The following is a 12,032-nucleotide window of genomic DNA, read 5'->3' as shown; positions in this document are numbered from 1 at the left end:
TATTCATTAAAATAAATCTGCGCTGTTGCCTGATTTTAGGGGATTATTATTATTGTTTATATAATATGGTTATAGGCTCACCAATTAATCTGATTAGATGATAATACGGTTCTTGTCTCAGAGTCAGGCTACACAGAGTTTTGGAAGTACCCTGGGGATGTATGACAAAGACACTCACTCTGAGAACAGAAATACAGTCTTAAAGACTTTTATTGACATAAAGGGAAAAGTAATCAATCAGAATTACAGAATAATAATAATAATACTGTTCTAGAGGTACATTTGATATCATTTACTATAAAGCTTCTTAGATTAATATACTCACACTCTTCCTAGATAACCTGGTGGTAAGAGACAAAGGATCAGCCTTTCCTCTGGCATGCCAAAGAGTCCGATGCTCCAGGTTCCTCAATTCTTGAGTGGAAGATGAAGAATTTAAGAGAAGGTAGAGACCTAGAAAACTATAGAAAGACCCAAGAGAAACTAACTTAAAACCTGACTAAAATTAACTAACTAAACATGGTGATTTGCCTCTCTTATAGAGCCTGAGCACTATATGCTCACCTTCCATATCCAAACTTCATTTCCTCACCCACATAATGTTAGGGTACACTTACTCTATGTAAGTCCCAGGAGGGCCACACTGAGATTGCTCAAACTGCAAAGAATGGGGCAGACAATCCCTAAATTGGTGGTTATTCCAATACTTTGATTCACCCAGCCAGCAATAAAACTGCTTCTACAATACCTTACTGGTTACCCACAAGCCAGAATACAGTTCCTTTAAAACAACCCAGCCTTGGGCTTCCACCCAGACAGCCAAATATGATGAGGATTACTGAAAAGCTTGTTTATCATATAAAATAGTTCTACCAATCCCAAAGGATCAGACACATTACCCTCCAGGTTAATGAATTTCAGATCTTACCCAAATATACGCTTACAGCCAATTCTTATTAACTAAACTAAAATTTATTAAAAAATAAAAGAAAGTTTATTGGATAAATGATCGTTATACATACAAAGATGAATAGATTTCTTAGGTCAGTTTCATAGTAGAGATGGTGAGCTTTAGAGTTGCAAAGAGTTCTTTCAGAATGAGTCTATGGGTTCAGTCCAATGTTTAATATCAGAGTGCTCCAGAATGGAAGTCAGGCTTCCCCTGATGAAGCGTAAGCCAATTTGAGATGAAAGGATCAGGTCCCAAGAGACTTTTACACAGTTCCCAGAGAAGCCTCTTGACAGCATGTAGTCCTTGGGTGAACAATGGGCAATCATCCTAGCTTTGAAGTACTATTTCCTAAGCATCACCGGTAATTAGCTACATGGATTAACATAAGGCAATTGCCTATTTCCCACCATTTTCAGGTGATTTACCACAAACTTCAAAGAGAAGTTAAGACAGTGATATCCCTACATTTACAGTTCATTTAAATCTTTTGATCTCTGAATTAACAGAATACAGTGATAGACAGGAACTGTTTGGTTACATTGTCAACTTCTAAAAATATATATGTAAACACACAAAAATTATCTACTAATGTGTCTCTAAAGGCTGAATCTGGGTCAATTAGCCTGCTAACTGTGTAACCCTTTCTGGCCCTGTGTCACATGGCATATTTATATGTATTAATGACAATTAGTTCATCCGCACATCTGTTATTTCTTGCCTGAACTGGTTTGGTGGTTGTTATTGCCACGTTCTTTGTGGTATACCTGTTAAGTTAAGTTTATAGAGGGCAATCAGTTGGCCACTTATCTATGCCAAAGGTAAAAAGCATAAGTATGCTAACTTGCTTCAGCTCATCATACAGGACGCGGCCTGTAGGTTCCTCATTTTACTGCCAAAATACTCTAATACAAATCTATAAACCTATTATCCATTCTAATAGAACAGGAAAGGGGAGACAGCAAGGGGATCGCCCGCACTCCCCTCAGGTAGGGGGAGACATAAGAACATAAGAATGGCCCTACTGGGTCAGACCAAGGGTCCATCTAGCCCAGTATCCTGTCTATTGACAGTGGCCAATGCCAGGTGCCCCAAAGGGAATGAACAGAACAGGGAATCATCAAGTGATCCATCCCACATTGTCCATTCCCAGCTTCTGGCAAACAGCGGCTAGGGACACCATCCCTGCCCATCCTGGCTAATAGCCATTGACGGACCTATCCTTCATGAATTTATCTAGTTCTTTTTTGAACCCTGTTATGGTCTTGACCTTCACAAGACAGTCATGGCGTTGCCCACGCTCCCCTCAGGTGGGGGGAGTCAGTCGGGGGGTCGCCCAACCTCCCCCCAGGCAGAGGATTTAAGTGTTAGTCTCACCATATTGGATTTTTTTTTCTCAAAGACCCAGTTCCTGGATCATGTGAGTTTGAGAGACACTCAGCTTGTATTTTAAAACAAAAGTGTGTTTCTAGTTCTCATGGTTGCGGTGAAAAGCTTGAAAATGTGACCCGATTGCACCCTGCAGGGCCAGAGCCAGAAAGCAAAGCAAAGAACCGGGCTGAGTGAAGCTGGCAATACTGCATATCATTGCACCTTGCATACTGCCTCTTTCCCTTATTTCATCAGACAGGTTCAGCATCAAGCAATGCAGATCAGTCCTGTCAGTGTTAGAGCCCTTTGGCAACACACCCACCCAACCTTTAGGGCTGGAGGCCCAACTAAAACTAGGCTGGAGAACACACCAGACGATGTTGGAATGTGGGGGGAAGAGATGAACATGAAGACCTAGTAATTCTTCTGTCTCTTACTTCCATTATTCCATGGAGAATTAGCTCATGTTTCCCTGAATCAGGACATCACTGAGACTATAATAGGGCAATGCACAGGTGCCCTGTTTTCCTTGGCAGTCATCCAGTTCCCCCTCAGGGGCAAACTAATTAGGGCTAGATTATGTCGTTTAAGGCACAAAGGGGCTTAGCAAGGCCACCCAAGGAGGATGCTGAGAGGCACTGCACCTCAGAAAGCTCCCCAATTGCATTGTGGGGAACAATTTGCAGCCACTTGCTCTGAGGTGCAGCTGTAGTTCTTTGAGTGCTGGGAGTTGCAATCCAGGAAACTCCAACATGTCCACTCCTCCTCCCCTGTGCAATTGCATTAGGGCTAGGAACAATCTAGCCCTCAGTCTTTAGCTTCCTACTTCATATATGTGGCAGCTGCAACAAGGTCCTTGGAAGTATGATACCAGTTCACTGATCCCATGAACAGAGCTCGCTTAAACCCCAGAATCAGATTCAGGATGGTCCTCCAGTGCAGATGCTGCATGAATTACGTGTCACAGGTCAGCATGAGAGAAACCAATAGTAACAGAACAAAGGAAAAGCATCGGCATGTACCAGCATATGCCCCAGTCTTTTCACCTGTTCTCTGAGCTCTCCAGGTATTAGCACGGCTCTGACAATGAGACTGATTAAAGGGTTAGAAAACCTGCCTTATAGTGATAGAGTCAAGAAGCTGTTGGGTTCACTTAGGTGAAATATGGGCGAACAGTGTTAATATGAGCCAGTCACTCTATCCAACATTACACAGTGTTAAACAAGGTTCAGGGTTTGGTATACAGAGACCTCAGCCTACTTAGTACCATGGCAAACACACGACCAAACAGCCTTTTGATAGTTTATTAAAGATACAGAAAAGAAAGAAATACAGTTAAAGCATTTGAAATGTATATTATTAAATATGGCTTTCATTGTAACAACATCCCTTGTTCCCTTTCCCTTTGGCTAGAGAAAGGCCTTAGAAGGAAAAAAACCATTTGACAGTCTTTAAGATGGTATGAAAGATGGTAATAACTGTGCTTTTGGGGGAAAGAGAAGCTAGTTGAGATGGGTTGGAGCTGTCACTGCTGCTGCTGCTGTTAAAGTCTGATCCTGTTTTGTACAAGACAAAACAAGACACAAACACGCCAAAGGGGAAAGAAAAGAACAGCAAAGATAGGAAATGCAGCTTGTGTGTCTGGTGTTGCCTCTTACTTGCAACCTCATTACTGGATAAACACAAGCACAGCACATGGTCTGATTAGCCACGCCGAGTCTTGGCAAACCTCATACTAGCATCAGGCTGTTCAGGGCATTGCTTTCAGCTGCCTCTTTTTGGTCACAGGCTTATAGTAATGCTCCAAAATACACAGTCTTGGCTGGCTACACCAGAGTCTTGTTAGATAGAAGGAAAAAGGAGAGGGATGGGAAAGAGAAGAAAAAGTAGAGAAGGAAAAGGATACCCATGGGGTAGAGAGAGACAAAGTCTCACATCCCAGGTTCTACTCAGGATTCAGCCAGAACCAGTAGAGGTGGTGGTGTCATCCGGGTCCCTCTCTTTGGCCCGGTTATCTCTCAGGACTGGGGTCCTAGGAGATGGTGGGTGTAGTGGCCATGATGGTAAGGTTCAGTCTAGTAGCCGGTTTTCCTCCCAAAGCCTCCTTCTTTAAGGACCCATGAAGGGAATGGTGGGCACAATAGCCTATCCCTTCATTATTTTGTCCATGAATTAGGGCTAGTTTCCAACACACCAGTTTTGATACACTGATTTCTGGTTCCACACTTTTCTTGCTTACCAGGCATGATCACAATCCTTGAGTTATAGCAGCAGGCCTTTTTGTTTGTTAATTCCGTCTTTTTGTCCATGTCATACCTTTTTCTATCAACATTTGTTGTTGTAAGTTATTGTGACATGTTATGAACTTACACTCATTTTTTATAGTTGAATACAATTAGGGTACATTTCTAGGTCCAATTATCACAACAGAGCTCCATCTATTTAGCTTAACAAAGAGAAAGTTAAGGGGTGACTCGACGACAGTCTAAAAGTACCTCCATGGGGAGCAAATATTTAATAATGGGCTCTTCACTCTAGCTGACAAAGGTATAAGATCTAATGTCTGGAAGTTGAAAGTGGACATATTCAGACTGGAAATATGGCATACATTTTTAACAGTGAGGGTAATTAACCTTTGGAACAACTTACCAAGAACTGTGGTGGATTCTCTATAAGTGGCAATTTTACAAGGTATAACAGATACAACAAGTAAGCCGTGCCTGCTCAATGTGGCACTCTGTTCCCCTCTAGTGGTGGCTAGGCCAGCAGGAAAGTGATGAGCCTGCTACAGGCTTGGCTGACAGAGGTGTCTTTTAGCTCAGGTAGTAGAGGCTCATGCATTAAGAGCAAGAGGTCCCAGGTTTGATCCTAAATTATTTGTAATATTTCTTTGATAAGTCTACTTTCAAAGTCATGCCCCTGATCAGAGTGGATTCTGGCAGGCCACCCATAGTGCATAAAGTACTTGTCCCATAATATCTTGGCTATAGTGGGTAGCACATTGGAGAATGCTTGGGCGTATCAAGTGAAATGATCTATTTCCACTAATACGTTAGTGTTCCTTTTGTTCTCAGGTTCTAAGGACAGAAAGTCAATACACACAAGATTCATGGGTCACTTGCTATGGATGTTAACTAACTAACTGGTCAGATGGTTTGGTGCCATCTTCAGAGCTAAACATCTGGCACGATTCTTATAATATTCCTCTCCATCCCTTGCTAATCTGGGCCAATAGTCCCTGCTTCTTACCATTCAAGTGTCCGGTCTACCCCAAAATGCCTTCTTTCATCATGCAAGGTCTTCAGTGGAAAAATCAGTTTTCTGCAGAAATGAGACACTTTTTGCAAAAAAAATCATTTAAACCAAAACCTAATTTTCCATCAAAGAACAGTGTAGATGAAAAATTTTCAACCAGCCCTAGAGTTAATCACCTAAGCATCTAAGTCACTTTTGGAAATGGGATTTATGCTTCTAAATCACATAAGTGCTTTTGAAAATCTTAAGCCCTGTCTCATAATACAAGAGCAAAGGGGAATTCAATTAAACTGAAACCAGCACATTTGAAGCTAATAAAAGCAAATAGGGTTTTTTTAAAAAAACCACAACACAATTAATCTGTGGAGCTCATTGCCACAAAATATAACAAAGGCCAAGAGCTCAGAAGGATGCTAAAGAAGGATTGAAAAATTGATATGGATAATGGGAACACGCAGATAGGATTTTTTTTAAAAACAGAATTTTATAAAACCATAATGCTTCAGGACATACACCAACTACTAACTGATGGTGGTTAGGAAGGAACTCTTAGTGGGCAGGAGTCATAACTGTGTACTAGGGGGTTTCCTGCAGCTTCATATGAAGTATCCAGACCTGGCTATTGTCAGAGATTGGATACTGTAATAAATGGACCTCTGGTCTGATCCAGTCTGGCAATTCCCATGTTATAACTGCAGCTGATTTTGCAAACTATGGGGTCTCCACATCTCCCAGAACAGGACTAAGTCCTGAAAAGAGATTTGCATCTGAGGAGGATGTCACAGCACTCTGCTCCAGTTATTTATAGCAATCATAATAAGTCATTTTAATTGACTGCAGTTCTTTATTCCCACAGGAGAAACTGAAAATGTGCCAGTGAGTAACCCTGCAACACAGATTTCTCAGGTAAAGACAAGCAATATGCCCTGAATAATTCCAAGTTTAAAGAATGAAGAACAGATTAATAGTCTTTACAACCAAAATTCATTCAAAGGAAAAATAAAGGCAGTTATAAGACACTTATACATTCAGATGTGCACATTGCATGGACAAATGTTATGAATTGGCCATCCTTCTGAAAGGTGCTTCAATCTGACCTCTTTGCTCGCAGCTATGTGCAAATTAGATGACTGATTTATGATCTTAGCCAAGTAATTAGATGTCACCATCCCATCATTTGGGTGCACACACATCTGAGAGTGCAAAATGGGAGGCAGCTGCTGAACACTCAAGCACATTGGCTTCAGTAGGGTTTCTCCTTCCCTTCCTGAGCTGCACTCTGTGCTCCTTGTCTATTGCCAAAGATCTGGATCTGTGTTAATCATTTAGTATAAAGTTCCCAGCTCTATGATATAACTCTTCAAATTGCAGTGTGGCCCCATTTTAACTGCACTTAAAAAAAAAAAAAGATGTGTACAAGTTGTGGTGAATAGTTTTAAAATGCAGACTGCTTGTAGCAGTTTCAACACTTCCATCCCCCACTCTTGCTCTTAGCCCTGCCACTTTCCCCCTCCTTTTCCCTCTTTGCCACTACTATCCTTCCCTCCCTGTGCTGCTAGTAACAGTTCTAGGGCTGGATCCTCAGCTTGCGTAAAGCAGCATAGCCCCACTGATTTCAAGTCCCTAAAGTCAATAGAGATACACGGATTTACACCAGCTGAGGATTTGGTGTATAATTCTCAGACCAGAAAGGGTACTAATCTCTGACACGGTCATCAATAAATGTAAGACTCTAGTAGCTCTTCTAACATCTAGTGGTGGTATAGCTGTTAGCTATTCCATGACAGGACAATGCATCGGGCCATTCCATGGGGAATAGTTGGGAAAATTAACTGAAATTGCCCTGGTGCTTAGGGTTTGCGGAAAGTCCTAACAGTAATATTTCTGTGAAATTACTATTTGCTTAAGGGCTCATTAACAAGAGATGAGAGCCATGCGTCGAGTAATGTAGCATTTATTTATAACTTCAGACCAACAGCATAAGAGGCCTGGTGAGGCAACTAAAATAATAATAATTAATAATAATGTAATTGGGAGAGGGAAGTTTTCAGGCCTTGTTTCTTGTATGAATGGTTTCCAAACAGTATAGTTAACAATACCCTGTGTGCTACGCAGTGTTGTTGCAGCCATGTTGGTCCCAGGAGATTAGAGAGACAAGGCGGGTGAGGTAATATCTTCTATTGGACCAACTTCTGTTGGTGAGAGAGACAAGCTTTCGAGCTACATGGAGCTCTTCTTCAGGGCTGGGAAACTAACTCAAGGTGTCACTGCTAAATAGCAGATTTGAACAGATTGTTTATCATAAGTAAACACATACTTCAAGGGACCATTCCAGGTGACGTGACCCATTAACACCCCTCCAGTCAGGGGGAGGAAAGGAAGTGGTGCAGGGGGAAAGCAGTCCATGATTTTTAGTGTCTAGCAAAGTTATGAATTTACACTCCCAGGCTCATCTTTTGGAAGTGTTCTGCAGGTTTCTTTTGAGGATGAGGACAGATAGATCAGATATAGATTGATGGCTTCGTGAAAAGTGTTCACCCACAGGTGATATGGTGTTTTTGTCTTTTATCATTTTCCTGTTGACATTCATTTGAGAGTGTAGTGATGGTCTGGTTTCATACACAGTTACTATTGGGGCATTTAGTGCACTGGATGAGGTACACCACCACATGTGATAGGTAAGTGTAGGACCCATAGATTTTGAAAGGTGTCGTGTGGGGGTATTGATCATCATACAAGTGGAGACATGTCTGCAAGTTTTGCATCTGCTGTTCTGCTGCTTTGAGTTGGTGTGTCCTGGTCTATGGGGAGCTTGCTTCTAATGATGACCTTAGAGAGGTTATGGGGGTTGTTTGAAGACCAGAAGAGGGGGTTCAGGAAAGATTTTTTTCAGGATGGGGTCCCCACCGAGTATGGGTTGTAGCTGTTTGATGATATCCCATATGGATTCCAGTATGGGGTGGTACGTGACAACTAGTGGTGTGCAGACAGAGTGGGTTTTATTTCTGTATTGAAGCAGGTTTTTTCAGGGTATTTGGGTGGCCTGTTCCATGATGCTATCTACTTCTCTGGTGGAGTGTCCTTTTTTGGTGAAGGCAGTTTTGAGTGTGTTGAGATGTGTATCCTGGATTTTCTCCTTAGAGTATATTCTGTAGTATCTGAGTGCCTGGCTGTAGATAACAGATTTCATGGTGCGTTTGAGGTGGTTACTAGTGCTATGAAGTAGGGGTGGAGATCTGTGGGTTTCTTGTAGATAGTTGCCTGTAGGGTTCCATTGTTGAAGTTCTTCATGGTGTCCAGGAAGTGGATGCTGGTGTGGGAGTGTTCCAGAGAGAGTTTAATAGAAGGACGGTGATTGTTGAAGTTGTGATGGAAATCCATGGGGGAGTTAAAGTCATCTGTCCAGATGATGAAAATATCATCAATGTATCTCAGGTATATCACTGATTTCGTGGTGCATTTGTCCAGAAATTTTCAAGGTGGCCACAAAGAGGTTGGGATATTGGGGAGCCATCATAATACCCTTGGCTGTTTCCATGGTTTGGACAAAGTGTTTGTTGTTGAATGTAAAATTGTTATGGGTGAGGATGAAATGGATGAGTCTGGCAATGTATTTGGGGTGGAGATCTGAGGGTTGTCCATTGTCTTGTAAATATTTGAGGCAGGCAGCTATGCGGTCTTTGTGAGGGATGTTGGGGTATAGAGAGGTGACATCCATGGTGGCAAAGATGATGTTCTGAGGGAGGTCGTTGTTGTTGCGGGTTTGCTGAGGAAGTAGGTTGTATCCTAGAGGAAGCTGGCCCTTTGTGTGAGGAGTGGTTTGAGGATCGTTTCTATGAGTCCCGATATTGCTTCAGTAAGAGTGCCGTGGCCAGATATAATGTATCTGCCTGGGTTCCCTTGTTTATCTGGGGAAGGTTTTGATGATATCCTTAAATTGGGTAAACTGTGGTGTGGGGTTGTCTTTGAGTTCATTATAGTAGGTGGTGCTGGAGAGTCGTCGGTTGGCCCCATTAATGTATTCATCACAATTGAGGCAGACAAAGGGGGTGCCACTGTAATCCCATGGAAATTCCTATTTCATTCTGCTTTTTTCCCCTTCCCAAATAACTCTGGAAGTGCATGTCCAGGAATTGAATAGAGCTGATGGATGGAATTAGGGGTAGATTTGAAACAGACGCTGCCCAGGGGTACCCAGGGTTGTGATGCACCTCTCCACCACTGACCCTTAGCATAAGGAAGTCTTATCTGTGCTTGCTGTGAAACAGCTCCCAGAAACCACCAATCTCTGGCAACACAAGCACCGACCTTCAGGCCTCCTCAGTTCTCGCTCTCTGTGTACCAGTAGCAAGAGGCACGCACCAACCCCCAAGTCCTCGGAGTGCTCCCTGCAGCATCCAGCCCCTTATCCCCTGGACACTTTCAGAACTACCAGGCCTCCTGTTCCCAGTGTGAAAGATTCAGCTCAGGACCAGCACTTTGCTTAGCACCACAGCACTTAGATCTATTTATAGAGAAAATAAGAAGTTTCTTATCAAAGGATGGCAACTTCCTGTAGAGAATTTAAAGGTGTATGCCATATTGCACTTCTCATTAGGTCACACATTTTATAGGCACTCACTATGACTCATTCCAGCACTTTTCCTGGGATTTCTAAATTTCAACCTGTACACCTCAGGGGTAATTTGAATCCTTTTGCCAGTCAGCTTTTTTAAATTCAGGATATATCAAAGCTTCTCCAATCTGCATTTCATTAAATACACGTAAAGTTTTACTCAAGAGTTTTGCAATCAGAATGGGGACTGTCCTGTCCTGTCCTCTGGAACTTTATGTAGTTCACTTAGCCTTTCAAAACTGATGAGGTATGCTTCAGTACAGTCTGTTTCCTTGTATGCAGGGCACAACTTATCCCAGCTGGGTGTTCCTTGGATGGAGGGAGTAACTGGGGATGGCGGATTCTGCCCCGCCTGTCCCTTATGCTCTGGGCAGGCAGTCTTTCCTTCTCTTTTTCTTGGGCTCCCAACTCTTTCAGCTCCATGGCCCGCCAACATGCTCCTTCTTGCTGCTTCCTTTCGGCCTCCCTCTCCTTGGCTCTCATCTCTATTTCCGACTTTCTGCTCAGCTAACCATTTCTGATGTCCACATTCGTTTTCTTTCTACTCATTCTCCCGCCTGACCAGCTCTCACTTTGTAGTTGCTTCACTGTCGCTCATGTTTATGCTTTACTTTTGTTCTATTTTCCTTTCCTGAAATAAACAAACAGAAAATAATAAAGCTGTAACCTTTCTTTTGACTGTTCCCACCCACCACACTTGAGAATCACTTAAAAGTGTTACACCAGTGATTGAAGTGTAAACCTCAGTTAAAATAACAAGCTTTGTATAAATCCTGCTTTGACCACATCACTATCACATTCTGTGGTGCAATCCAGATCAGTGAGGGGTTATCTCACCACCTGCCCTGTAACCCTGGGTGTCTCACAATGCTTTGCTGTTGTAGCTCCCAGCCTGGGCCACTCATAAACAGCCTATCACCATGCAAGTTACACCCTAAGTGTCTTTGTATAATGGTAGCCCTGGTCCAGCAGCTCTTGGTCCAACAGCCTGTCAGCAACACACTAGTCATGCTCTGGCTTCCACCAGCCTTGGTTGTTACTTGAAGGGTGACCCCAACACACTCCCAGTCCCAAATTTTCCCCAAAATGTGTATTCTGCACTGTCAGGCCCTCTCCTGGACAGTTCAGCTATTAAAGTTAAGTTGCTCCTATACAGTCAATAAGCAATAGTTTGCTACTTTACCTGAAGTTACCAAACAGTTCAGTTTAAACACAGCACTGGAATGATTTAGATTAAAAAATAAAACAAGTTTATTAACAAAAGAAGATAGTTTTAAAGTGAATTCAAATATAAGAGATGAAGTTAGAAGTGGTTACCAGCAACTAAAAGCTAAAACACACATCTAAAAGTCTAAAACTTAATCTAGCAAGTTTTGGTTCAAGGCCTCTGCTCAAGATGGCCTTTCTCAATTCATGTCTTCCAGCAAGATGGTGACTGACTCTACTTGGTCAGGATCTCTCCCAGAGGCCCAAAGGTGCTGGTGCCTTTGTCTTCTCAGGTGAAAGAACTTGGGGTTCTCTGCCCTTCTCTCTTCTAGTCCAGTGAACCTTTGAAATGGATTCTGCTGAAGATTAGCCTTCAAAGCAAAGTTTATGCAAACAGTAAAGAAAATGACATGGAGTCTGATGATGAAAAAGGATCCATGTTCTTTCTTCCCACCTGGGTTTGTTGAAATGCAAATTTGCTTTGTCCCCTGCCATTTCCTTCCTCTGCTGTCTCAAGGACCCTATTTACTACTTTTATGGAAACTGAGGTAAACACACATTCCTTTGTTTAGAACAGGAATATTTAACAGCCGTTGCTTAGGCAGGGCTGTGTGGTTTTGGACACGTGCTAATAAC

At 42.4% G+C, this 12,032-nt stretch overlaps 1 protein-coding gene across 1 annotated transcript in view; it reads left to right on the top strand.

Annotated features, from left to right (window-relative positions):
- Positions 1-8,944: 8,944 nt before the first annotated feature.
- The window catches only part of ARHGEF33 (Rho guanine nucleotide exchange factor 33), a 33,499-nt gene continuing 30,411 nt past the window's right edge, over positions 8,945-12,032 (top strand). Inside the window, exons 1-2 of the mRNA XM_073339819.2 lie at positions 8,945-9,010; positions 11,729-11,854. Of these exons, the coding sequence (XP_073195920.2) occupies positions 8,945-9,010; positions 11,729-11,854 (192 nt within the window). The remainder of the gene's footprint in view (positions 9,011-11,728; positions 11,855-12,032) is intronic.

This window comes from Lepidochelys kempii, chromosome 3 (genome assembly GCF_965140285.1).
Source record: "Lepidochelys kempii isolate rLepKem1 chromosome 3, rLepKem1.hap1, whole genome shotgun sequence".
NCBI classification, from domain to species: domain Eukaryota; kingdom Metazoa; phylum Chordata; order Testudines; family Cheloniidae; genus Lepidochelys; species Lepidochelys kempii.
The sequence above is the reverse complement of the archived record's forward strand: the minus strand, read 5'-3'. Positions and strand labels throughout refer to the sequence as shown.